Genomic DNA, 27628 nt, shown 5'->3' with positions numbered 1-27628 from the left:
CTCCTCCTCCTCCTCCTCCTCCTCCTCCTCCTCCTCCTCCTCCTCCTCCTCCTCCGTGCTTTCTGGCTGCCTTCGAGTCTTAGCAAAAGTCCCTCCTTCTGCTGGCAGCCTTCCCCGGTCCCATGTAATGCTAGGGCCCTGTTAGACTAGGAGCTCCTCAAGGGCACAGGTGTCTGTTACCTCTCTCTGTGTCCTCAGCGCTTAGCCCAGGGCACACAGTAGGTGGCTTATCAATGCTTGCTGGTTTGACTCTCAGGTATTGACACCTGTCCTCCTTTGGGGGGGAGACAGGATCTGATTCTCTTTTGTTTCTCCAGTGCCTGGCATATGGTAGGGGTTTCATAAATAAATGAGAGATTTGTTGGTTTCTTGAGGACCCTTCCAACTCCGAGTCTATGATTTCTTAATTAGAAAGTCTTCGTTCTGTGGGTCAGAGAGCCCTGCCCTCTTGGGACGGCTGTGCCCTGGGTCCTGGGAGAACGATGGCATATGATGTACCACAGGCATTCAATTAAGTTCCGTTTGCATCTGCACACACTCCCCAAACACACTACCAGGGTTTAGAGTCACGAGGGATCCTCTCGTCTTTAGAAAATAACATTTTTATTGACTACATGGCCTTAGGCCCTCTGGAAAGTGGGGTAGATCTGTCTGGATGACGTCTGGGGTTTGGGCTTCCTATCGGATGGCCTTCCTCTGACCTGTCCTCACCCTGTGATGCCTCCAGAGCTCTGAGACATGACTCTGGTGGGCATTGGGCTGCAGGATGGACCACCAGACATGAGCTCGGATGGGTGGAAGCAGGAACATTCATTCCTTCGGTATTTAACATTGTTTCAAAGGATTAGCACGGAATAAAGCATGACTTCCATTTGGAGTAACAGATATGGATCCTTTTTGGTGTTTTTTAAAAAAAAACAACAGATTTTTTAAATTTAAAAAAAAGTGACATCACTTGTTTCTGCATTCCCCGTGTATTTTAATATGCCCTCTTGTTCCCCTTGCAGGGAGCAATCCCTCATGGCAAAGAATACAAGAAAAAATCCCCGTTCATCAAAACTTGAGCACGGCCCCATTTTCTCGGCGTCTCCCACCGCTCCCCGCTTTCTCCACCGAAGGCTGGGGAGCTGTTCCTTCACTTACCTCACTCTGATTTCCCGCCGTCCACTTGAGACAGGCTGGTCGCCGCGGCCTCTCGGTGACTGCGTTTTCCTGGTTCTGCTGACTCCTTTCTGCAGAGGTGTGTCTGGGGTTTCACACGCTCTTCTGTGTCCTCTCTTTCTCACGGCCCACTGGTTGGTTTGGCCATCCTCCGCTCCTCGGGCGTCTGCTTCGTTTCCTTTTCTGCCCTCCTCAGTCTGCCCAGCTCACTTCAGGGGTGGGGCTCCTCTTCCAGAATGGCCAGGTCACAACCTCACCAATCTGCACTAGCCCCTAAAACCTCAGCTGTGTGTGCATTTCTCTTGTCAGTGGTCTTTTGGAGCAGTTTTGGGGGCGTCCCAGTGGACGGAACGCCAGGCCTGGAGTCAGGAAGACCTGAGTTCAAGTCTGGTTTCAGATACTTATAGATAGGTGACCTCTGGACAAAGTCGCTTCATCTCTGCCTGCCGCAGTTTTCTCCTCTGTAAAATGGGGATGATAACAGTACCTCCCTCCCAGGGCTGTTGTGAGGACCAAATGGGGTCATAATTGGAAAGTGCTTAGCACAGTTCCTGGCACACAGTAGGTGCTATATCATCGTTTGATATTACGTTAGCCATTCTTTCAAATGCTTGTCGGCCATCTGTCTGTTCACATCCTTTGACCGTTTGTCCATTGGGAACGCTTTGGGTTGGTTCCCTGTTATGTTGAACCCTTGTCAGGTAGTTGATGAAAAGATTTTCTTTGTCACAGGTGAAAGTAAGACTTTAGAGTGGCTGCTTTCTTCCTTGGCTCATGGCTGGTGTTCTGCCCCATGGTTTGCTCTGCCGGGACTGGGGAGAAGACGTTTGCATGTGGCGTGGGCTCGGGCTGCCATCTGGGAGCCAGCAGAGGGGAGTGTTGGACAGTCTGCCCGGTGCCCCGAGGATGTTCTGTAAACAGCATCTCCCCAGATGGAGCTGCCCGGGCTGGAGGAAGCCTCTGCTGGTCTCCCGTGATGTGCTGGACGTCGATCTGGAAGCTCTTTTAGTCCAAGACTAAGCATTTGGTGTGCTTGGGTCATGAGGCGTATCTGGCCTGGCCCAGTCTGATTTGCAAAGTTTCTTCCTGCAGAAATTGGGGCAGTTCATAGTGTCCTAAGATCGCTCACCATCCTTGATTGGGAGCTGGGGAGACCTCAGACGCCACTGAGGCCACCTCCTCGTTGTACAGATGGAGAAACTGAGGCCCGGGGGAAGGGATTGGTGCTAGGTCACACAGGGACAGAGGGACCAGGCCAGGTTTGGAAGTCCGCTCTTCTAACTGCAAGTCCCCTGGGGGCTTCCCGTTGAGTTCTCTGTTTCTCTGGTGTTGTGGGGTCTCGTGTCAGAAGAAACTGGTTTCTGAGTTGGTAATTACAGTGTGGCTCACCTGCACACTCTGTCCTGTGCCTTCTCATGCTCAGCATCCTCAGTGGACCCTCACGTCCAGCAGGATTTGCTGATCCCATGTGGCCGAAGCCTGGGGTGACCACAGACCCTGACCACAAAGGGCTTGGATCTCTCACACACACGCACATACGCGTGCCCATTCAACACAGAGTCACATTTATCCTCACACACACGCTCCCCCTGGGTTAAATAGCACCATATGTGTGTAGATAGCGGGGAGCGGTGGTCACCATGAGTGTGTGTGGAGGCGGGAGACCCTGCAGGGTCCCTGGCGGGCGGGAGGCTGGAGCCTGATGGCGGGCGGGAGGGAGCCCCTTTGCCAGGCCCAAGGGACCCTTCTCTGGGTGTCATGGCAGCTGGGTACAGGGATGAGTGTTTTATCTTCTTAGTGAAGCAAGTCTGTGGTGACCCCGGAAGGGCTCTCTTCGCTTCACTTTGTAGCATATGTTTGACAACAGTCGGATTGACAACATCTTCACGGACCTTTACTATCTGAAGTTTTTGGAAAGGCTTCACCGAGTGATGAAAGGATGGTGTCCTCGAGTCAGCCCCTTGGGTGGGTGTCCGCGGCAGGCGTGCGGGGCAGGGCTGAGGGCTGGGCCGTGCTGCCGCTGCCCTCTCACTGGCTGGCTTCTCTTGCAGGGCGTGTGCTGTCCAGCTGCATCGTGGAGCAGATGCTTTGGGACTGTCGGCAGCTGGGAGCTCATTCGCCGAGTACCCTTCTCTTTACCCTGATGTACTTCAACACCAAGTAAGAGCCTGGCCATGGGGCTCCTCTGGCCATCGGGGCGGGCGGACGAGCCTTTTCCGAGGCCGTCCTGCAGGGCTTTATCCTCTGGGGCAAAACCTGCCGTCGTTTTGTGGTTCCCTCCCTCGTTCATGCGATCAGCGACTCAGGCCGTAGGATATCAGAGCTGGAAGGGACCCGACGTCATCTCACCCTGTGGTTCTCAAACGTTTGGGTCTCAGGAACCCACGGAGAACTCCAAAAGAGCCTCCGTGTACACGGGTGCTATCTAGTGCTGGCCCTCTGGGGGGACTACATGTATGCAGTCACGCTTTTAGGTTTAATCTGCATTATTAACAGTTTCTTCATCACTTTGAGTCTAGACAATCAACAGTATTCTAATGGGGGAGGCCTGGCCTCCCTTATTGTCATCCCTCCTGGGACTGGGGTGCCTGGGTCCCCGTGGCCTGTCCTTGCAGAGGCAGCAGCCCCAGTGGGCACTGGCAGCCTGGAGAGAAGAGGTCGAGGCTTGCTCCGCTTTCTACGTTTGCATCTTCTCCTTGTGGCCCCTAAGGACACAGCCTGGCAGCCCCTGGCTAAGGGCGCATAAGACTGAGTCATCCTTCCCCTGGAAAGTGTTAATGACGACTCTGTGAGCAGCTGTTCTGGGCAGGGTGTTGAGAGGGAGACAGAAATGCCTGGGGGGGCACATGCGCGCGCGCGTGCGTGCGTGCGTGCGTGTGTGTGTGTGAGATGTGTGATGTGTGATGTGTCTCTGTCTTTGAGGAGAGAATGAACAGTCCCAGCTGAGGCTGTCGCCAGTACGAGATGGAAAGATGGTCTCAGAGGGCCACAGGTGGAGCAGTTCATAATGGCCTCGACTTGCAGCTTACAGCCTAATAGTTTTTTTTAAAAAAATAATTTCTTTATTTATTTTTAGTTTTCAACATTCACTTCCATAATATTTTGAGTTTTAAATTTTCTCCCCCTCTCCTCCCCCCCTCCCCCAGACGACATGCAATCTGATACAGGCTCTACTTATACATTCGTATTGAGCATCTTTTACCATTCGTCATGATGTAAAGAACAATTAGAACTGATGGGAGGAACCATGAGAAAGAAAAAATAAAACAAAAGGAGAGAAAGTAGTCTGTTTCCATCTGCATTCAGACTCCATAGTTCTTTATAGTTCTTGTTTTTTAAATTTTTATTTGTTTTATTCTAAACAAATACTGCAAAAAGCATGAGCATTTCTATATATAAAGCAGCACCCAGAGGAACCCTAAATCTTTATTCTGTGTGGCTTACCTGAATTTTTCTTTTTAAACTGAATTTTATTTTTCTTAATGAACAAAAATCTAGTCCGCCACCCCCACTCTCCATGGGGGAAAAAACCCAAGCCTTCTGACAGATGCACACGTTCAAATGAAGCCCATCCCTGCACTGGCCAAGTCCACACCGTGTTTGTCTCCTCCTGCGCCCCGAGGCTGGCGCCCCTCTGCCGAGACTGACTTTCTTTTCAAGGAGATGCCACATCCCACGAGCTCCTTTCGAGGCGTCTCGCTCGTCGGTGTTTCCTTGTGAACTTCCTTCCTTCTCCCGTCTTTTAAGATGTTCTGGCGGCTCTCACTTTTTTCTGTTCAGCTCCTCTCTCCACCCTCGCAACAAATAACCCCTGCCAAGACAAACAAACCCGGCCGGTGCCCGTGTCTGCACTTTGAATCGGTCACTTCTGTGGGAGTGGGGTGCGTGTGCTTGTGTGTGCATGTGCTCGGTCATTGCCAGGGTCAGAGTTCTGAAGTCTTAGATCAGTGGTTTGTCTTCGCCATAGCATCGTCCTTGTATGTGCTGTTCTCCTGGTTCTGTTTGCTTTGCATCCATTCCTACAAGTCTTCCCAGGCTTCTCGGTTTGTACTATGCAGTGATATTCCTTATAAACATTCACATCTCAGAATTTGTTCAGACCCCCTCCCCACCTTGGTTGGTGGACATTCCCCCTTCTTTTCAGTCCTTTGCTACAATAAAAACCCTTCTGGACCCAGTGACTTGGTCCTGGTGATGAACTTCGGACCTCTGGGCTCCCATCGGCCCTCCCTGAGGCCTCGGGAAGGCCCAGGCTCCTGTCTGAAGGGTCATGATTCCAATCAAGTGAGCCAAGGTGGGGGAGTCCTTTCTGTGTCCCGTGGGTGTGTGGTGGCAATAAATATGAGTGCCAGAGAAGTGAGACCAGCCTAAGGTCAGTGTCAAAGCCACACGTGCCCAGATGCCTTCATGACATCTTGGGTCTTCAACCGTGAACGTGGAAGTGAGATGACTACAGGCTTAATGATGACAGTCCACCCAAAGAAGGGGGGAATCTGGCCCTGGACCCGGGGAGGCCAGAGCTGAGCACCCCAGGCCCCCTTCCCAGACCTCTCGGAGACGCTGCCACTTTTCACCCTGGTTTCTTCGTTTTAAAGACAGTTTAACATCATGTTGAACATCTCCTTCCTCACATAGCTCTGTCCTTGATCACAAGCACTTATGAAGGGCCTCCTGTGTGCGCCAGGCATGGTGGGGGGTGTGTGTGTGTGTGCGTGTGTGTGTGTGTGTGTGTGTGTCTGTCTGTCTGTCTGTCTGTCTGTCTCTAAGGGAAGAGCAGCTGGTCTGCCCTGGGTGTCGGTGACCTCGGCTTCTCTGGCCCTGCAGATACTTCATCTTAAAGACGGTGGAGCAGCACTCCCAGCTGGCCTTCTCCAAAGTGCTCAAGCAAACCCGGAAGAATGCCGGTGTGGGCAAAGACAAGAGCCCGACAGTGAGGTTCCTTCGGCTGTACGGACAGATCCTGGGCGGCCTGAAAGGTTAGGACCCTGTTAACGTGGCATCTTCCCAAGGGGGTGCCCCACTTGTGGCCACTCTTTTCCTGCTCCCTGGGACCACGGGACAAAAGCAGTGCAGGGGGTGGGGGATAGGCGGGTGGGGAGGCCCTTGGATGGATGGATGGGTGGGGGGTGTCATTGGGGAAACCACTGGCAACTTTTCAGATTGAAGTTAGGCAGTCAAGGCTATCCATGGGAGTTTACCGTGTGTGTGTGTCTGTGTGTGTGTGTGTTGTGTGTGTGTCCCTTAGGGATTCTGGGGGCCCCCAGCCTCGAGGTGCCCACTTGGGACCATGTCCATGGATGTTCCTGGCTGGCCCTTCCCCACGGAAGGACATGGGGCCCTGCCAGGTGGCAGGTGGCCTGGATGCGGGTTCCGGCTGCTCGCGGTGCAGGGTACCTCTCCGGTCAGGGCACAGGCCTCCTCATTGGCCAGTGTTGCCTGGAGTACACATTTGTCCCGCCTTCTGCTCACCTGTTTACAGAGGCTTATCAAGTGATGATAAGGAGCATACTTGGAGCTTACGTACACACGTGTGCCTTCGTAGGCTTGGACAGATCTGGAGCTGGGAGACTTGGGTCATTTCCAACAGGAGTTGTCAGACTTTTGCCTGAAAGCCGATTCGGACCAGCCCTGATCCAGACCAAGCTTTGCATGTTCCAAACAGGGACATGACTGATCTCGGTTTCCCATTTGTAACGTGCAAAGGTTAGTCTGGATCAGAGCAGGATTTGAACCCAGCTCCTCAGTTTCCACCACGCGGCCTCCTCATGACTCCCCAGTGTCTGCGACTGGGGCTGTGTCGTCACAGATGTCCTCTGAAGGGCTTCCTTGACTGACCCTTGGGGTTCCCCTCTCCCCTTTCACTGACAGAGGAGATGTATGGAGAGCAGCTGGAGAACCCCGAGAACCCCTTGCAGTGCCCCATCAAGCTCTATGACTTCTACCGCTTCAAATGGTAAGCTGCCGGAGGCTGGCAATGGGCCTGATGGGCAGGGCCTGGGCCCCCAGCTCCCTGTGCTGACTGTGCTTTGCCTTCTAGCCCGCAGAGCGCCAAAGGGCCCAGTGATGCCTTCTACCTGGTCCCCGAGCTGGTTGTGGCCCCCAACAGCCCCATCTGGTACTCGGGCCAGCCCGTGGGCACGGAGCTGATGGAACAGATGCTCACCCGAATCCTCATGGTCCGGGAGGTTCAGGAGGCACACGCGGCGCCCCATGTGCCTGCCTCGCGGTGAGGGGCGCCCAGCACGCACACCTGCCCACCCGCCCGCGTGCCCTGCTCTCCGTGGCTCAGTCTGGAAAGGTCACTCAGAGATGCTCGGCAGCCATGTGGAGTGGCCGCTCATGGCGGTTCCACAGCCAGAGAACTGTGTTTTGGGATTTTTTCTGGTTTCTTGTGGCACGGGCACACAAGTGCTTGGGAATGAATGGTGGGCAGTGTACGTGTTTAGTCCGGGTCTAAATTGCGATGAGGGAGGAATTCACAAAGAAAGCTTTGCTTAGTCCTAGCCCAGAGGCCGGCTAGGCTGTGGGAAGCCCACGGTGTCCTCGCACCCAGGATGGGCGGGCCTCCTGGCCTTCCATGCTGGCTCCCCGTCACAGGTCTGGCGGATGAGGGTGAGGAGGTTGGGGCTGGGGCGGGCCGGCCGTGGGTGAGGTTGGTGCCTCCGTGTGTTTCACTCAGGCCCTGACCCTGGATGCTGGTGTCCCTGTAGCATGTGGCCAGGCTTCAGTTTACTAAGAAAGAGCTGAGAATGCTGTACAACCTTACCTCAGACGGGCTGTAGGAGGCTGGGCCTGGGGCTGCCCTGGGGCTGGGGCGGCCTTCTCCCATTGGTCAGCTTCTCTAGGTCTTGCAGGGAGATTGACCTATTTTTATAAATGCCTTTCTGGGAGAGAAATCACTCTTTAGGAGTCTGGCAATGCCGGGCTCTGCTACTACAATGGAGCTCTGATTTGGAAATAAAGTTTTTCTTTTGATCAGTCAAGCATTTATTAAGCCCCCGCTATGTGCCAGGAATATGCACTGGGGAACTCGGTGGGGAGACTAGTACAAAGAATGAAGATTTCCCTTCTCTCGAGGAACGGAGGTTCTAATGGGGAGATTGAACGTATAAAAATATCACAGAATAAAGCCAAATGCTGTTAAGAGTCATTTGGGAGGGGAAGCGCTGCCTCGTGGTGGGGGATCAGGAAAGACTTCCTGCAGAAGCTGCATCTGAGAAGAGAAAAAAGGAGTGCATTGCAGGCATGGGGGATGGCCAGGGCAAAGGCCTGCTGGGTCACAGTGTGGGAGGGGAGAGATGTCCTCTGGGCCGGGGCCAGATGCTGAGCTTTAAAGGCCCAACAGTTTATTTTCTACCCACCTACTGGGTGGGTCGGGGTGCCACGTGATCTGGCAGAACCTGGACACCACGTAGGAGGATGCTGCCTCCTCTGGAGAGGGTCATCTAAGGGGGCAGCTGGGCGTGGGCAGAGACCCTGGAGGTAGAAAGGTAAAGACCAGCTGGCTGCCTGGGCATCCCCAAGCACCACGCCCTCCTCCAGAGCAGAAGCCTGATGCTGCAGTTTAGTCAAGATGGGGGCTGCCTCCTGGACCGGGAGATGCCAGGCTGAACCCAGATCTCCTCCCTGACAACCTCTGTGCCCCGATGAACCTTGTGGAAGGAAGGTCGTGAGAACCCCCTGATGCGGGGAGGGTATCTTGGCCTTTGCAAGACATGAGGAGAAGTCGGGAGCCAAAGCCAGGCCACAGCTCTTCAGTGAGACCTAGATGGTAGGTGGGTGGGTGCAGCCTCCAGGTCAGTCCACTTGCTGCCCTGCTATGGCCCATCTGGACCAGAAGCTGGTACCGACTCTGCCCCAACAGCCCATGCCTCTCACCACTCTGGCCTCACCAAGTCCACCTCTAGGACCTTCTTCCACCCATTGTCCTTTTGGCTCTCCCCTCTCACCCCAAGTCTCCTGAATCCTAGGACCCCTCCCTTGGACCCTGCCAATGCCAGCTTGTCCATCTCCACCCCTGGACTGAGTTCTTAGGAAGCACTTTCTGTCGTCCCCTTCTGCATCCCCCCCACCCCCCCCGGATTTTACTGAAATGCCTCCACAAGGGCACTCAGGGACCCAAACCACAGGCAACCAAGTAGAACCTTGGGCATGGAGTCAGGAAAACCAGAGTTCAAATCTGGCCTCAGATATTTCTTAGCTGTATGACCCTAGGCAAGTCACTTAACCTCTGCCTCAGTTTCTCATCTGTGAAATGGAGTGCCCACTTCTTGGGATTGTCGTAGGGATCCCAGGAGATACTTGGGAAGCACTCCATGCAGGGCCTGGCACACAGTACCTGCTGGTTAAATCTTTGCTGAATTTGTTAAACTCCTCTCCAGTTTTCCCAGCAAGTCTCACCAAACAGGGAGCTCTTCCCCAAGTAGCTTATTTTCTCAGGTTTGTCCTGGTGTCTCATAACATTCCCTCCACTTGTAAGATAATGATAATTATTTCTAGCCCTTAAAAGGTTTGCAGAGCACTTCATAAGTATCTCGTTTGATCTTCACAACAGCCCTGCGAAGTATGGGCAATTATAACTTCCTTTTTACTAATGGGGAAACTGAGGCAGAGCGGCTTAGTGATTTGCCCAGGGTCACCCAGCTAGTGAGTGCCTGATGCCAGCTGACTCCAGGCCCAGGGCTCTCTCCAATGTGCCATCTAGCAACCTCTCAAATACACTGCTAATCACCTCAAATGTCACTTCTTCCACGAACTCTTAGGGAGAAGGAAACAAACATAAGTACCTACTATGTGCCAGGCACATTACAAACATCTCATTTCAGCCTCACCAATCCTGGGAGGTAGGCGCTATTATCATCCTCCTCTTATAGCTGAAGGTCACCAACCTCATCAGTGCCCAGGCTCCAGGTCAGTACTCTGCTGTGCGCTCTCACACCCCCCCCCCCACCCCAGCCTCAGAACTTCTCCCGCTGACCTTAATGGTGATTTTGTGTGTGTGTGTGTGGGGGAGGCTCCCCCCAAAGGCAGCAGAAGGTAAGACAGAACGCACAAGAGGGCGTGCCAGGCTTCTATGATTGTGTTTATTTGTGAAGGCCGAACACAAGACACTCTGAAAAGAGCGCACGTTTCAGAGCAGAAGCTCCAAGGCTCGTTTCTGACGTGACCCGCGTCCAAGCGGAGATCGGGGCAGGAAGAGGCTCCTGTAGTGGTCCTCAGGCTGCCCTCGCGCCAGCTGCTTGAACTACAAAGTGCCAGCCAAAAGCCTGAACACGGGTAGGAAGGTGGGTGGGCGAGGGGAAGCAGGAACAAAGCGGGGAACGGCAGCGGTGTGCCAGGGGCTGGTGGAGACACTCATGATTCGTCTCACGCTGGAGCTCCTGGACCCAGCGACACTGGAGAAAACGTGCACAGGCCTGTCTCGGCTCTAGTCCTGACTGAGGAGGCCGGTGGAGAAAAGGCAAGAGAGAACAGTGGCCGAGGCTTCTCGGAGAGAGGAGCAGGTGCCCCCCAAGACCTTGCAAGGAAGGGCGCCTAAACTTCTGCCTGCCTTGCGCCTCCCTCCCTTCCCCTGCTCCTCTTAGCACTGCTTGTGAGGAGGTTAAATGTCCCACCAGGCTCAGGCCTGAGAACCGAGTTCAGGGAAGGAGGGAAGACCGTCAAGTCCCGAGTGAGATTTAGCAGAGAGAATCAGACCCAAGGCCAAGCTTGCGTCGGGGTGACAGAGAATGGCTTTGTCTGCTGAGGGCAGACACTGGGTCACTTGTATTCTGATGGGACATGCTACGTGGGGGCCCACGGGGATGAGGTGCCTCTGGGGTACATCTACTCTAGAGGAGAAACCGGCCTCAGAGGGTGCGGGTTACTCATGGAACCGTTTGGTCCCAGAACTTTTATTTTTTGGTTAGGCAGCGGAACTAAGTGACTTGCCCAAGGTCACACAGCTAGTAAGTGTTATGTGTCTGAGGTCAGATTTTAACTCAGGTCCTCCTGACTTTTGGGCCGGTGCTCTATCCTCTGCGCCACCTATCTGCCCCCAGGCCCCAGAACTCTTAAAGAAAACTGGAAAAGTAACGCTCACCCTTGTAGGGACTGTAGTTCAGGAGGTAAATCACAGCCTATGTAGGCCCCATTGCTTACACTGTATTCCAGCAGAGCACTGAAACAAGGATCCTGTTGTAAATTTAGAAAGACAAATAACAGGGGTTCAAAATACAATTGTGTGTTCTGAAAGTTAAGTGGAAGCTCACACAATTCATGGAATTCAAGAGTGGGTTGCAAGGTTTCCAACATTAATCGCTAAAACTGAGATTACCCACGGTTTAATGCTGGCTAACCAGAGTTTCATCTTCCACACAAATCGAATTTGAACACCATTCAGCTGACTCTAGTGCTAGAGCTCAGAGACTTAACGTGCACCCATCAGTACAAAGGGCCAAGGCCGCAGACCGGTAAAGTGCGTATCCCAGCCAGGCCCGGCACCTTCCCAAACCAGCAGTGGAAACCCTGGGAACTCACCTTGACAAGAACATGAGGATTGCCCAGCACAATCAACAAAGCCTTGGGTCTGGTGATGGCAACATTAAATCTCTTTGAGTTGGCCAAGAAGCCCAAAAAAAATCTGTCATCCTCAAACCTGTCTTCATTTGATCGTACCTAGAATGTAAGCCAAATTTAGTGAAGATGAATGAGGGAGGTGAATGTCATAGGCCCTAGTGATGGCCCATGACAGCAGGCAGTGAAAACATGGAGGGCTAATAAAATGACAGGTGACAACATTCCTACCACAGACACTTCTCCTACTGCCATGGAGGAACCGTCAAACTGCCAGCTCTAGATAGAAGTCTTCATTATCAAGCAGAAGGGACCTTTACCATGATGAACCTGCCAGGTGATTGTGCTAACACTGCCGTGAGGCAGCCTAGGAGCCAAGGACAGAGGACACGCTCCAGAGGGAGGCATCTGCTCGCCCAGTTACCCTTGGTGACTGACTTGTCTCCACAGCAGAGGAGGCCTCAACCAGGCCTGTCCCATCACTGCAGTGGCTGGACATCCTTTGTTCAAGGAGAACCACCCCGAGATTCATCCCCATCTGACCAGGGATTTGGAAATAATCTGCCCGTGACTTGGGATCGGATCCGACCCCACACCCAGGGCCCATTCATGCTCTCATACACACTTGGCCGCACTAGTAGAGATGTTTTGGGAGGTACGATGGCAGTAGTGGTCTGACCCTAAAGGATGGCAAAGGATACAGTTGCACCCTCTGAAGGGTGATGAATGGGTGGGGGTGGGTAGCACCTGCTGAAGACCTATTCCTCACACCTGGGCTTGGTCCTTGTGGCCACAGGGCCCTGTTTACTGGGCCAACCCTCCCCAGCCTCTGCCTCAGCCCATTCCCAACACTTCTAAATACCTGTTCTTTGTTTTCTCCAATTGTGGAGATGGCATAGGATTTCCAAGTCTGGCCTGAGATTTTCTGGCAGGCTGTGGTAGATTGTGGTAATCGGGGTTTAACTGTGTTTTGAGCATCCTTCTCTCTCCATTTCTGATACTCTGGGCCCCCTCCTGCATCCTCCACTACTGCTGGGCCTTCCCCAGGTGGCTCCTGTTTCCCTTGACCTGGGCTGCTGTTAGTGCTTGTCTAACCTCCTTCGTTCTCTACCCTCCTTGCGCTATCCCTGACTTTCTGACTGCCCTTCCTTTTCTCTGGCCTTGTTTGAGATGCCCCTCCTGCTGTTACCTACGCTTCTTGGTGTGCGTCTTGGCTTGGCAATGGTGATGATGGCTGGATATCCCAGGCCCAGCTTCCCTCCCGAGTCAAGATCAGCCTCTCTGGTGTTAAAACTTAAGTGTGCTCGGGAATTAGCTAAGGGAAGATTGGAAATAAGCTGACTTCCAAGTCCAGTTATTTGCCCCTGAACTCAGTAATACCTACTGTAGAGATGATGATAACCAAGTATTCTTGTCCTTGAAACTCCTCCACGGAGCCAACCTTTATATCCATCAGATCAACACTGCGTAGAAGAACTCTAATTTTCTCCACCTTAAAAAAGGAACAAAACCAGGAAAAGATGTGAAAGTATCCACCTTCTGGCTGGCCCGATATAATCACACAGCACAGAAGGCAGTCCCCAGAACAGGCCACCACCTGGAATCTGCCTGGTAACTTTTGGTAGGACTTCAACATGTTTCTCTTTGTAGACCCAACTCCCCCAACCTGTTCATATGCTGAAACCTTGGGTCAACAGAGGGCGAATTACTATCATAGATTCGAGGGGTAACCCTGTAGGTCTGTACTTTCAACACTCAAGCCCCAACCTGTGTGCCCCTCATTAACAATTAGACTTTAAAAGCAAAGGCATTAAATTCACTAAGGCAGCACTGTAGTAACGGTGGCTGCACAACATTCACTGGCATCCTCCGATTCCCCCCCAACCTGGGGCACATTTTCCCATTAATAACATAGAGTATCCCTAGAAAAAAGGGCACAAAGTAATTAAACACACATGCAGGAAACACATGGCCAAGGTTCCTGACTACTCTGGTAAGGCAGGGCCTGGCCTGTTACTAAGGGTTCCCCCTCTCCCCATCAGTATATTTTTAATTTATTAAGTATTTAATTACATGTAAACATTTTTTAATATTTATTTTTTTTGAAATTTTGAGTTTCAAATTCCTTCCTCCCTTCTTGAGAAGGCAGTTTGGTATAGATTATACATGTGCAGTCACGTAAATCATATTTTCATATTAGCCATATTGTCAAAGAAAATAGACCAAAAAAACCCCAAGAAAAATGTAGTTAAAAAAGTATGCTTTTATCCGCATTCAGACTCCATCAGTTCTTTCTCTGCAGCTGGACAGCATTTTCCATCATGAGTCTTGGATAGTCTTGGATTACTGTATTGCTGAGAACAGCTAAATCATTCACAGCTGATCACTGTTACAGGTCCTGTTCACCTAACTATCAGTTGATGGAAGTCTTCCCAGGTTTTTCCAAGAGCATCCTGCTCATCATTTCTCGTAGCACAATTGGATTCCATCACAATCATACATCACAATTTGTTCAACCATTTCCCAACTGACAGACATCCCTTCAACTTCTAATTTTTGCCACCACAAAAAAGCTGCTCTGAATGTTTTTTGGTACATATAGGTGTCATTTTAAAAAAAATCTCTTTGGGATAAAGACCTAATAGAAGTCTTTCTGGGTCAAAGGGCATGCAGTTTTATTGCCCTTTGAGAACAATTCCAAACTGCTCTCCAGAATAGTTTGATCAGTTCACAACTCCTCCAATAGTGCAGTAACATCCAAATTTTTCCATATCCCTTCCAACATTTGTCATTTTTGTCTTAATTAGTCAATCTGACAGGTGTGAGGTGGTACTTCAGAACTGTTTGATCGAATCAATAGCAATTTGGAGCATTTTTTCAGGTGACCAGAGATAGCTTTAATTTCTGCTTCTCAAAACTGCCTGTTCATATCCACTGACATTTATCAACTAGAAAATGACTTGTCATCTTACCGATTTAACTTAGCATAACTTACATATTTGAGAAATGAGGCCTTTATCAGAGTAATTTGCTCTAATCCCCTGCCCACAAAGTTTCCTGCTTTTCTTCTCATCTTGGCCACATTAGTAGTGTTTGTGTAAAACCTTTAGAACTTAATGTGATCAAGATTATCTAGTTTGCTTCCCATAATGTTCTTTATCTCTTGCTTAGTCATAAATTCTTCCGTTATCCACAGATCTGTCAGGTAAAATTTTCCATGCTCCACTAATTTATGGCATCACCCTTTATGTCTCAATTATTTACCCATTTTGACCCTACCCTGGTGTATGGTATAAATGTTGGTCTATGCTTAGCTTCTGCCAAACTGCTTTCCAGCTGGGGCGAGGGCAGGCTGAGGACCACTATGGGAGCCTCTTCCTGCCTTGACGGCCGCTTGGACGCGGGTCACATCAGAAATGAGCCTTCGAGCTTCTGCTCTGAAACGTGCGCTCTTTTCAGCGTGTCTTGTGTTTGGCTTTCACAAACAAACACAATCGTAGAAGCCTGGCAAGCCCCCCCAACACACACACAAAATCACCATTAAGGTCAGAGGGAGAAGTTCTGAGGCTGACTAGAGGGTTGGTGAGGCTTAAATGAGATGTTTGTAACATGCCTGCCACATAGGAGGTGCTTAAATGTTTGTTTCCTTCTCCCTAAGAGTTCATGGAAGACGTGACACTTCGGGTGATTAGCAGTGTATTTGAGAGGTCGCTAGATGGCGCATTGGAGAGAGCCCTGGGCCTGGAGTCAGCTGGCATCAGGCACTCACTAGCTGGGTGACCCTGGGCAAATCACTAAGCCACTCTCAGTTTCCCCATTAGTAAAAAGGAAATGATAATAATTGTGATGGATGGGTTCATCCCAGTCACATTCACATGTATGATTACTGTGTATTTCTCTTCATCCTATTTTTTCCCATTTATACTTCTCTCTTTTTACCCTGTCCCTCCTCAAAAGTATGTTTTGCTTCTGACCGCTGCCTCCCTCAATCTACCCTCCTCTTCATTTGCTCCTGCCTCTTCTCCCTTTCCCTTCCTACTTCCCTGTAGTGGAGGACAGATTTCTATATCCAAATAAGCGTTATTCTCTCTTTCAGCCAGTTCTGACGAGAATTAAGGTTCAAAGTGTTGCCTGCTCCGCCCCTACCCCCCATTTTCCTCTCCACTGTAAAAGCTCTTTCTTTCACACCTCTTTGGTGTGATAATTTCCCCCCGTGAAAGTTTATACTCAGTTTTGCTGGGTAGGTGATTCTTGGTTGTAATCCAAGTTTCTTTGCCTTTCAGAATATCATATTCTAAGTCCTCTGGTCTTTTAATGTGGAAACTGGTAAATCTTGTGTGACTCTGACTGGCACCATGATATCTTAATTGTTTATTTCTGGTTGCTTGCAATATTTTTTCTTAACCTGGAAATCTGAAATTTGGCTATAATATTCTTGAAATTTTTCATTTTGGGATCTCTTTCAGGAGGTGATTGGAGGTGTCTCTCAATTTTTATTTTACCCTCTGATTTTAGGATATCAGGAACGTTTTCCTCTATAATTTTTTTTTTTTTGGCTAGGCAATGGGGTTAAATGACTTGCCCAGGGTCACACAGCTAGTAAGTGTTATGTGTCTCAGGTCATATAATTTCTTGAAATATGATGTCTAGGCTCTTTTTTTGAGCATGGCTTTCAGGTTGTATAATAATTCTTAAATGATCTCTCCTCAATCTATTTTCTGTGTCAGTTGTTTTTCCAATGAGATATTTCACATTTTCTTTAATTTTTTTCATTCTTTTGACTTTGTTTTATTGCTTCTTGATGTCTCATGGAGTCATCAGCTTCCACTTGCCCAACTGTAATTTTTTCTTTTGGTGAGGCAATTGGGGTTAAGTGACTTGCCCAGAATCACACAACTAACAAGTGTCATGTATCTGAGGCCGTCTGAACTCAGGTCCTCCGACTCCAGGGTCAGTGCCAATTATAATTTTTAAGGAATTAATTTCTTCAATGGGTTTTTGTATCTCTTTTCCCATTTGGCCAGTTCTGCTTTTTAAGGAGTTCTCTTTAGAGGACTTTTGTGTCTTTTTTCTTCTTTTAACCATTTGGCCAACTTTTTTTTCAGTATTTTTTTGTGCCTCTTTTACCAAATTCGACTCCCTTCGTAATTTTCTTATATCACTCTCATTTCTTTTCCTAACTTTTCCTCTACCTCTCTTATTTGATTTTTAAAGTTCTATTTGAGCTCTTCTAGGAACTCTTATTGGGCTTTTTCCCTTGAGGTTTCGAGGATGTTTTCACATTGCTGTCTTCTTTTAAATTTGTGCCTTGATCTTCCCAGTCACCAGAGTAACTTTTTATGGTCAGGTTCTTTTTTTTGGTGGTTGTTTGCTAATTCTCCCAGTCCCTTTCTTGACTCTGAACTTTATGTTAAAGCTGGGCTCTGCTCCCCAGGTGAAATGCAGCACTGTCCCAAACTTAAGGTTTTTGGTGTTACTGGTTTCAGACCGAGTTCCTGTGGAAGGGGTTTTCTGTATGTTTTCAGAGCTTCCAAGGTGGTATGATGTAAGGAGAGGTGTACTCACTGCTCTTCTGACTCATGATCTAGTCTTTACCCAGAAAGAGACCTCATCCCCTTACAGCTGCAAGTGGCAATGCTCCTCTTTGCCCTAGAACTGTGATCTGGAACTCCACGTGGGCAATGTAACAGGGTCCCGAACCCAGTGCCAGCCCGTCTCTTTCTGACCAACTGTCCGATCCCCTTACCATGTGTGGGCTAAGAGCTCCTGAAACTGCGACAGCTGCCTCCAAGGCCTGCACTGCTCTCTGGACCCAACTCCACCCTGTGTGACAGGCCTTTTCTGCTGACCTCCTAAGTTGTCTCAGGCTGGAAATTTGTTTCACCCCTGACCTTTTGTTGGCTTTGCCACTCCCAAATTAGTTTTGAGGAGCTATTCTAAAGTTATTTGGAGGTGAATGATGAAGAGTTCAGGGAATTCCTGCCTCTATTTTACCATCTTAGCTCAGCTACCACCTAGCAGTGAAGTCTGGACGATTTCCTAGCTCAGTACAATGGTTCTGCTGGGAAGGATGCTCAGCTAGGCTCTTAGCAGCTGCTCGTCCTACAGCTCTACTCTCAACTGCCAGGGCTAGCTTTCATTATTTCTGGAGCTGGATCTTGTTCAATTGCTCCTTGAGGTGCGCTGTTCCCTTGAGCAACTTTTCTGCATCTGAATCTGAAGTCTTGTGTCTGCTCCCTCAACTCTAGAACTGAGTCCCAACTGCTGGATGGGGTTTCTCCTAGGCAAGTAGCTCCACCGCTTGACACCATGACTGTTGGGGAAAAAGGGGGAAGAATGCCTCTCTTTTCTCATTCAGGGGTCTCTTTCACAGGCAGCTCCTGACTGGTCGTCTTCCTGGGTTTAGATATAAGCTCTGCAAAGGCCAAGTCTAATTATTTCCAAGAAAAAAGTGCTCAAACTTCTTAGAAGGATCCTGCATGTTAACTTGTTAACAGTTACTTTTCTTATCTACTCTGTAATTTCTTTTGATTTTTTTGTTTTTATCAAAATGATTTCTCTGTATTTCTTTTTTCCTTCTAGAAATTCAGCCCATAAAGAAAGTTTTTAAAGAACAAAAACAGAAAAAATTGGCAAAATTGATCTATACGTTGAAAAAGTATGCAATTGAAAATGTATGCAATATTCCACACCCACAGACCTTCTTCCTCTTAAAAGTCGTGGAGGGAGATGTCTTCTCCTACCTCTTTTATGAGGCCATGCTTGTTACCTGTAATTCTGCAACATTCCCTATGATTGTTTTGGGGTGGCTGCCCTTTCCATTTTATACTGTTGCGGTCCTTGTGCTTGGTTTTCTATGATTACATCAACGTTTGGTTGCCCCCCCAAATAAAAGAACTCAAATTTTGCCTCTGCGGTAGCTCACTAGCAAGTTGTGGCTGATGCATCAAAATTTGGGCTCTATCACTGACCTGAGTCATTTGTTAATTACAATTTTTGTCACTCAAACATCAAGGCACCAAAAATTATTTGAAAATACCCAACCAAGGACGGGCTGAGTGATGCTGAAATGCAAGCATAAAGGGAAGGCAAAGGAAGTCAACTCAGGAGGGCTCCCTGAGAGAAGGGGGATGGCTGTCAAGGGCTGTAAGGGTAGAGAATGTGTCCAGAGTCCTTCACCACCTCCATGTGACTAACAAGGTTCCCCATTTGATGGGCACTTCTCCTTCACACATTTAACATCAAGGTAAGAATGGCTGACATACTCTGGACCAGCTTTGTGCTCATGCCTTCTTAAAGAGCTAATCCAACCTGGATTAGTGTCTCCTTAAGGAGACAAAAAGGAATTGGAGGAGCTCGTGAGAACACATGCTCTGTGTCTGTACAGCATTCCAGCTGAAGAGGACGACAGAGCAGTTAGCTGACACATGGAAAAAAGCTGGTCTCTCTGGCCCAAAGTGGAGAAAGTACCCATTGTTCTGTGCTCTGATCAGAGGAAGGAGAAACACCAAGTTGGACAGACCCAGAAGTAAAGACCAAAGTCAATTATCACACTGTCCAGAACCTGGTGATTGTTACTCACTGACCCCCTGGACACTCTCTTTCCTTGGTGAGTTCAGTATTTGCCTCACAGTCTTTCCTCCTCCCCAGTTCATGCCTTCCAACATCCATGCTGAGGACCTCTCAAATACTCTAACTTCCCAGTTCCTCCATATGTACAATTCCCATAACTTACACCTAGGCAAAGAGACTAAATCTTGTCCACAACACTCAAAAGTGTTTCATTTTTGTCCTCACACGTTCTAACATTCCTTTATCTGAAGACAATCCTTCACCACTCTCTCTTTCTCTCTGCATTATGGCCCCTAACCCCGTTCTTTGCTTTTCATCATGATTTCCACTCTCTCCGCATCATAGCGCTTCCACTGGCTACACTCTCCACCCTTCTCTGTCTCCACTTTTTGGTAAACCACCCAATTTTACAAATCCAGACTTCTGTAGCAGGCTGCTCCTGGTTCCTACTGCCTTTCCCTTCTGTGACAAAGTACAGGATGAGCTTAAAATGCTAGAGGGCCATGGTGGTCTCTTAACAGCAGCTGGAGATAAGAGTTTGGAGCTCAAAGAGCAGATGGGGATGAATGATACAAATGTAGGGATTATCCACAAAGAGGCAGTGGTTTAAGCCATGATAGGGAATAAGAAAGAATATACCTAGAGAACATGGCCAAGAAGGGGACCTGTTGGGGAATGAATGATTTCAGTAAGGGCTCAAGAAAAGGATGAGCACGTCCTGTTAGACATGTAAGAGGAGGAGAATCAGGAAGAGTGTGGTCTCCCTTAAGCTGAGAAGAGCTCCTACAGAGCAGGCGATTGGTAGTATCAAAAGTAGCAGGGATCAGAGTGGCTGAGAACACAAAAAAAGGTCAATGCATTGCATCAAAAGCATTAAGAGAAAGTAGTTCTAACAGAGTGGGGGGGCAGTTGATTGATTTTAAGGGGTTGTGAGAGGTAAATAAAGAAAAAGGCATCAGGGATTGGCAAGTTTTAATTTTAGTAGTCAAGGGGGGATAGACATAGGCTGTTAGGCATCATGTACATATGCACTGCCTAAATATAAAATTAGTACATATATTTATATTATATACAAAGTAGTTAACTACTTGGTAGATTGGTAAGAAGGGCACTTGGGGTTGAGATCAGGAAAGGCTTCATGCAGAAGATGGTTATCTGAGTTGCATCTTAGGAGAAGAGGGGGATTCTGAGGTGGAACTAAGGAAGGATGCATTCCAGGCATGAGGCACTGAGAAAGGAGATGGAATGATGTGAGTGAGGAAGACAGAAGGCCAGTTTGGGCTGGATCCAAAGTGTGTGTGAGGATGTGCGTGAGTACGTGTGTGTGTGTGAGGATGTGCGTGAGTACGTGTGTGTGTGTGTGTGAGGATGTACGTGAGTACGTGTGTGTGTGTGTGTGTGTGTGTGTGTGTGTGTATGCAAGCAACGTCCTTGCGGGCTGGACAGAGAAGCTGGGGTCAGGCAGTAGAGGAGTTTATATTTTTATCCTAAAGGTAATTAATAGGAAGCTGGATGAGTAGGAAAGTCAGACAGTCACATCGATGCTCAAAGAAAACCACTTGGCATCAGTGTGTTGAGAGATGGGGCAGTCAGGAGGTGGTAGTTGTGTGAGCTGAGAGAAGGGGTGCTAGGGATGGCATGCTGTGACAATGGGCTGGATCTGTGGGTGAGGGAGAGTGAAGAGACCATCTGTCTAAGACACCAGGGAGATGGTAGTTCCTCTGCAGAAACAGAAGAGGGGAATGTTTAGGGGAAAAGATACTAAGTTTCATTTTAGACATGTTGAGTTCACCAAGTCTTTGGAACATCCACTTTGAGATACAGGACTGAAGCTTCAGAGAAGGACTGGGCTGGATACACAGATGTGAACTATCTGCCAGGGGTGATACCTAAACCCCCAGGAGCTGATGAGGCTGCTGAGAGAAGGGGGACAAAGGGAGAAGAGAGTCCAGGACAGAAGCCTGGGGAAGACCACAGCAATAGGAGACAAAGAGCCGTCAGGAGAGAGGAGTGTCATGGAAGGCCAGAGAACAAGCAGGGTTCCGGAAGAGAGGGCGGTCCCCAGGGTCCAACGCAGCAGAAAGGTCGACGACGAGGTTGACTAAGAAGAGACCATCAGATCTAGTAATTAGGGAATTGTTGGTGACTTTGGCGAGAGTAGCTTCAGTAGAGTGATGGGGTCAGAAGGCAGATCTGGAAGAAGAGGAGGCAACTTTCCCCAGGGCATTTGGCTAAGAAAGGGAGGAGAGATAGAGGACTGAGCTTTGAAGGGATGGAAGGGTCCAGCCAAAGTTTTTGAAGGATGATGCAGATGTAGACTTGTCTCACGGCAATTGTTAGGGCAGCTAGGTGGTGCAGTGCATACAGCGCTAGGCCTGCAGTCAGGATGACCCGAGTTCAAATCTGACCTCAGACACTAGCTGTGTAACCCTAGGCAAGTCACTTCTCTCTGTTTGCCTCAGTTTCCCCATTTGTAAAACGGGTCGGAGAAGGGAACAACAAAGCACTCCGGTATCTTTGCCAAGAAAACCCCAAATGGGGTCATGAAGAGTCAGGACTGAACAACTGAATGACAGCTGAAGGTAACAGGGAAGGAACTGACTGATAAGAGAATCTGAAGGTGAGAGAGGGGGTGAAATGAGTGAGAATACAATCTGTTAAGAGAAAACAAGGGGGGCTAGCTCTGGGAGGAAGGGCCCCCTCTTCTGGATGAAAGAGTGGGAGATCTCAGTGTTTTGGGGATGAAGAAAACGAGGGAAGAGGCAGCTCACACCCAATGGCCTCAATTTTTTCAACAGAGACAAGGTCTTCAGCTTTGAGAGGGAAGGCAGGAGAAAAGGGCACGGGAAGGAAAAGAAGATCCGGAAAGCTGCCACACGGATGGAGGTAGGGAATATGTCACAGCAAAAGGACGAGGTCAGACAACACGAATCTGCAACACGCCGGTCAGCACAGCTGCAGGAGCTCTGTGGCTGCGTGTTCGGCAGCTCACAGGCAGGGGCACGGGAGGGGGAGGGTAGGAGCGGTGTGGGGCTGAGGTCAGTGCAGAGCTGAAATGGCTGAAGAGGGAGGAGAGGGCAGCCACAGCAGGGGTAGCGGCCCAAGGAGGCCCTGAGGATTCAGGGGCTGAAGGTCTCCAAGAAAGGGAAGCTGAGGGAGAGGCAGAAGGACAGGAAGCTGCGCTCACACTGGGTCTCGTTCTCATTAGAAAAGCGAACGACTTGGGAGTAACGGCCAGATCTAGCGTGTGACCATCCCTACACATGGCTGACACGGAGCAAAGGAGCGAAGACGTCAGCGACACAGGGCCAACAGGTGCTGGAGGGGAGATGAATGCTCAGGCGGGGACCTGGAGAAAGCGCAAGGGAACGGCACCAAGGACGGAAAACTGACTGCTTTCTGCAGGGCTGAACTGATGGAGGCCGAGGACGAGGACTGTGAGAGGGTCCTCCTCCGTGAGGCCCAGGGAGAGGCAGCTCGTACCTGCTTCCTGTAGGGGGTGATCACACCAATGTCCGTCACCGACACGACGCTGGAGATGTGTTTCGTGAGGAGGCAGCAATAGCGCATGACCTGAACTGCTTCGGCTGGATTGAACCAGGAAGGACTTCTTCCTTCGCGTGTTTCACTGCCCTAAATTAAAGGTAAGAGTGGAAAGAGAGAAGACTCATGAAGGACAGCGTAACCCATGCTCTGAAATACCTCGAGGACCCCGCCTATCTCTTTCTATGGGGTCTTTAGATAAGAGTCAAACACTCACATAGAAAAACATGCAACGTTTTCTCAAAGGTTTGCAGGATGGTCTCCTGGCTGAAGCGTGCCCCCTGCATCCTTGGTCTGTGGAGCTGCGGGCACTGACCAAGCCCAGGCCTTCTCGGTGCTGATAAGCCCCAGGCAGCGGTTCAGACTGTCCCTAGAACACGTCGGCCATGGCAGCCAGACCAGTTGTTTCCCAACCCGCTTCTGTTCTATCACTCCACCGCCTGCCCTGGCCCACCTTCCCTTTCTTCCACGCTTATCTGGTGACTATGCTCACTCCAGCAGCTTCATGGGGGGAATCTAACCGCAGGGATCCAGCCGTCACAGCCACCATCTGTTGCTGCAGAAGAGATCCTGAGCCTGAAGGGGCTGCGGGCCTGGACTTTGGAGAATGAGGAGCCCTTGAGGTCGGGGCTGAATGCAGTGGGTAGAGTTGGTGAGCCCTTTCTCCACCTCACCGATGGCTGCAAGGGCTGAGCTGGAAGTGGGTGTGAAGGGTACTGTTTTTTTCTGGGGGTCTCAGGCTCAGGATCCTGGGCCAGCCACCACGTCTGAGGTAAGGTGTGGTAGGGGAGGTGGCCTCCTGACTCTCCTTCAGGAGGCTTAGGCTGGCCGGCTTGCCCCAGCAGCGGCAGGTGGTGGTGGGAGGGGTGGAGGAGGCGAGGACCTTCTCCACAACAGTTGCTTCTGAGAGCTTCTTTGCCCAGGTGGTTCTCATGCCTTGGAATGTTCCCCTTCCTTGACACTATCCCTCAGGATCCCTGGCTTCATTCAAGACTCAGCCTTGCCAGCTTTTTGACATTAGACAAGTCAAAACTTCTTAGCCTCAGTTTCCCTATCCATAAATGGGTTTAAGAACAAGTGGCTTTTACTTCTTCCTCTCTCAAACAACCATAGACACACTTAACCTGTATATACATGACTTATTCCCTGCGAATAATGTAAGATCTCTGAGGGTAGGGACTATTTTTTCAGTTTGTCTTTCTGGAGAATTGTGCCTAGCCCTGTGTCTAGTACACAGTAGGTGCTTAATAAATCATTTCTGGAGTACAATCTAGTCTCGTCTTGTCTTTCAAAACTCACAGCACAGTAAAGTCTTAAGTCAGAATGGGTCCTGGAGGTCACTGAGTTGCATGTAGGAAACCCTTCCATGACATCCTAGAGTGGAGGGGCAGAGGATTACTGGCCTCTGCTGGAACACCTGCTATGACCACCACTACCACGGCAACCACAACCAGCACTTTGCGGGAGGGCTGACTTTGGTTTCCAAAGTCTGTACCTGCTACGTGCAGGGCATGAACATGTAAATACGAGGCTATGCACACAGAGTGAAGTTAACGTATCTGTTGAAGTAAATTTTGCTTAGCTGAATGTCATCACACACATAAAGACACTGCAGCAAAATCCAGCTTCCTTCCCCTATGCCCCCTTAGTACTCTCGCTGTAGGTTAGAAATCTCTTTTTTTTTTTTTTTTTTAAACTTACCCTCATGCCATGGAAAATCAGAGGGAAGCCTTTCTTGGGTAATTTTTCCCAACCCAACAAGGAGTTGACCACTTCAATATCAGCACAGAATTCTAGTTCTTTATAGTAAAAGAGTTTAGAAGGCAATGACAGCAATGTGGAATGAGACCTGTAGTTCTTCATGAGCTTCGTAACCTGTAAAAAAGAGACCCCAGCGTAGAGTTTGGTAAAGTTACACAGAAAAGTTTTCTGAAAAAGCAGTTTTAGGTCCACACTTCCTTCTGGTAAAATCTTAGTGGAAAAAACACTACTTTTAAACCATTTTTATGGTGGAATCTGTTAAACACAAAGTTATTCTCAATTTTACCACAACCAAAGACCCAGCAATACAGCCTTGTTCTGTTTGATATAAGATGGCAGAACCAGGTGCAAGGGGTGGAAACCGAGATTGGGGGAGACTCGGATCAGAAATGTGAAGGACAACTTCCTAATGCTCTGAGCTGCCCCAAAAGAGCCTGGCAGCCTCCGGAGGCGGGGGGCCCCATCCCACAGAGGCAGGAGGGTCCCTCCTCCGGGAGGATGCAGGTGCATTTCGTGTTCAGCAGGGATGGGAAGAGTTGGCCTCTTGAGGTCCCTTTGTGCTCTAAGGTTCTTCCCTCAGAAACAGATGTGTCATCAAATGAGGTTCCTGAGACTTGCTGAATTAGGAGGGGTCTGCATGAGGACACACAAAACCCACTGCCTGGGCTACAGACTAGCTTCAACTTGTATATCTGCTGAGTAAGAATGGAACCATTCTGATCTGGGCAGAGGCTGTGACGGCAGCAGCGTCCCATTTGTCTGAAGAGAGGAGAAAGAGGCCACCTCCAAGCCCCCTTGGTGCTACTTCCACCTGCCTGAAGGTGCTGGCAGGAGGCTGTAAACTATGGCTCGAGGTGCAGCTAAGAAAGATACAGAGTGGACCAATGTCCAGAGCAGCCAAAGCCTCCAGCCTCCTCACCAAACCTCCCCAGGGGCCTTCACTGGTGATGCAAGCAGCCACCAGCCAAGGGAGTCTGGCCCAAGAGCCAGCAGCAAGGAGAGAAGGCAGAGGGAATTTTCCAGTGACCTGCACAGAATGTACCATGCATTTGTGTTTCTGCATCTAGTGTCAAGTACCAATTATGTTCACATACAAACAGGGCAGCCTCCCTATTACAGAAGTTCAAAGAGATGGAAGATCACCTTTCTATGACATGAGTGAGAATAAGTATTTTTTTTTTTTGGAAAAAAAAATCAAACAAGAGTGTTAAAGGCAAAACGCTGAAGAAATATAATCTGACGCATCAGGGAATGCTAACCTGAGGGGGGAGGGAAGAGAGGGGACTGGGATAAGAAGACCCCAAGAAGGAAGGTAAAAAGGACTGTGACTCCTGGGAGCTACGTAAGAGAGATGAGGCAGAGGCTGGGCTCTATAGGAAGGGAGAAGCTTGTTTTTTTTTCTTTTTCTTTACAGTGATGTATAAAACTTCTTCTGGGAGGGGTTCAATTCAATGAAAACATTTCTTAGCATCGTTCCTTTCCAAGTCCCACCACTCTGAGAGGTAGGGGAGCCAGTGTTATAATTTCCATTTCATAGATGAGGAAAGTGCAGCTGAGGTCAGGTAAACAAAGCTGGAGGTCAGCAATGAGATTCGAGCAGCACTCTCTCAAGTCCTACATCCTGCTCTATCCTGACTCCTCTCTGCTGCCTCTGGATCCCTTCCCCCAGAGGATGGTAGGAAGCCACAGGGGCTGCCAGGAGAAAGGCTGCCCGGTGCTGGCCACAGGTGCAGATAGGTGGTGTGCTGTCTCCCTAGCACGTATGTAAGATGTGACATTATTGACGATGATAACAATCATAACTAGCATTTATATAGCACTTTAAGGTTTGCAAAGCACGTTCTAAAATGATCTCATTTGAGTCTCAAAACAAGCCTGGAGATGGGTGCTATCATAATCCCCTTTCAACAGACAAAGGGTTAAGTGACTTGCCCAGGGTCACACAGCTAGTGTCTGAGACCAGATCTGAACCTGGGTCTTCCTGGTGCTCTCTGTACTGCACCCCCTCGCTGCCTCAAGAAAAAAAAAAAGAGCAAATATAACAGTTGGTTAGTTTGGATGGTGGTGTTTGTACAGCAGGATGACAGTTTCTTAATAAAAAAACTAAAGATGCACATTTACAAATACTCCCTACAGGTTACATGTACAAACAAGCTCTAGACAGTACAAAGTGGAGATAATCAGCAGGGAGCAGGAAAGGGTTTCTGTGGAAGGTGGGATTTTAGCTGGGACTTGGATTTCCCAAATCTCTCAGGACTTTGCTTCTAAGACTGGTATAAGCAGTCTGAAATCTGTTATTGCGCTGCTAGTAGAAGGGTTAACCCTGCTAGCCCATTATGAGACAAATGCTCCTTCCACAAAGAACCGAGAAGCCTTGCTAGGGATGAAGATGTCCTGGGTGGCAAAGTAAAGCCCTCAGTGGAGCGGCTGGGGTCTTCATCACCGCTGCTGGGAAGGGCTAAAGGAGAGACGCATGATTTGGCTCACTCAGAAGGCATATTTGGGGATGGGATCTTGATCTCTGCGCCACAAAAGAAGTGATATGCTCTTGGCCAGAGAGGGAGCATGCCTAATGAAATCTGGTAAAAAAAAAAGATTTACATTAGAAAATCTAAACCAGACAGCTTTAAAGGGGAAATGGAGGGGGAGGGGAAAACTGCCTATTGGAACCACAGACGGTAGCAGGTGTGACAAAACAAAGAGGATCTGCTGAAAGGAAGCACAGCTCACAGGACAAAACAGCCAGGCAAAGAAAGGAGCAGTCACCAAACTCTTAGGGCTCAGATTCTATACACACACGCACCAAGTCTAGCTAATAAACAGGACCCACGAGAGTCTTAATGCAAGGGGACACACTTCTACTTACAACAGTCAAGCTTGCCGAAATAAGACACACAGAAGGGTATGCCTTCATTCAAAAGTTAAAAGAATCAATTAGAAGTATTGTGCAGTGGCATTATATATTAAAAGTATAAACCTGCATGAAAAAATCAGCAGCACATCGAAGGGTGGGGCAGTGAAACATTTTTTTCCAAGC

At 49.3% G+C, this 27628-nt stretch overlaps 2 protein-coding genes across 4 annotated transcripts in view; one reads left to right on the top strand and one right to left on the bottom strand.

The window, feature by feature from the left end:
* The window catches only part of LOC114037434 (glutamine-rich protein 1-like), a 26428-nt gene extending 18284 nt beyond the window's left edge, over positions 1–8144 (top strand). For 2 of the 3 annotated variants that reach the window (XM_027854315.1, XM_027854316.1), the window contains exons 5-9: positions 3012–3126; positions 3213–3321; positions 5986–6137; positions 7030–7114; positions 7199–8144. In XM_027854315.1, the coding sequence (XP_027710116.1) occupies positions 3012–3126; positions 3213–3321; positions 5986–6137; positions 7030–7114; positions 7199–7391 (654 nt within the window). In that variant the 3' untranslated portion in view covers positions 7392–8144. The other variant, XM_027854317.1, reaches the window with a different exon arrangement.
* A 2104-nt stretch (positions 8145–10248) lies between these two features.
* The window catches only part of MOV10L1 (Mov10 like RISC complex RNA helicase 1), a 69748-nt gene continuing 52368 nt past the window's right edge, over positions 10249–27628 (bottom strand). The window contains exons 22-27 of the mRNA XM_027854350.1: positions 24532–24705; positions 22771–22920; positions 13100–13207; positions 11680–11817; positions 11243–11334; positions 10249–10594 (exon numbers count right to left, since the gene is read on the bottom strand). Coding sequence (XP_027710151.1) covers positions 10528–10594; positions 11243–11334; positions 11680–11817; positions 13100–13207; positions 22771–22920; positions 24532–24705 — 729 coding nt within the window. The 3' untranslated portion in view covers positions 10249–10527. The remainder of the gene's footprint in view (positions 10595–11242; positions 11335–11679; positions 11818–13099; positions 13208–22770; positions 22921–24531; positions 24706–27628) is intronic.

This window comes from Vombatus ursinus, unplaced genomic scaffold, assembly GCF_900497805.2.
Source record: "Vombatus ursinus unplaced genomic scaffold, bare-nosed wombat genome assembly UNPS02010394.1, whole genome shotgun sequence".
NCBI lineage: Eukaryota > Metazoa > Chordata > Mammalia > Diprotodontia > Vombatidae > Vombatus > Vombatus ursinus.
This window is presented reverse-complemented; position numbering and strand designations above follow the sequence as displayed.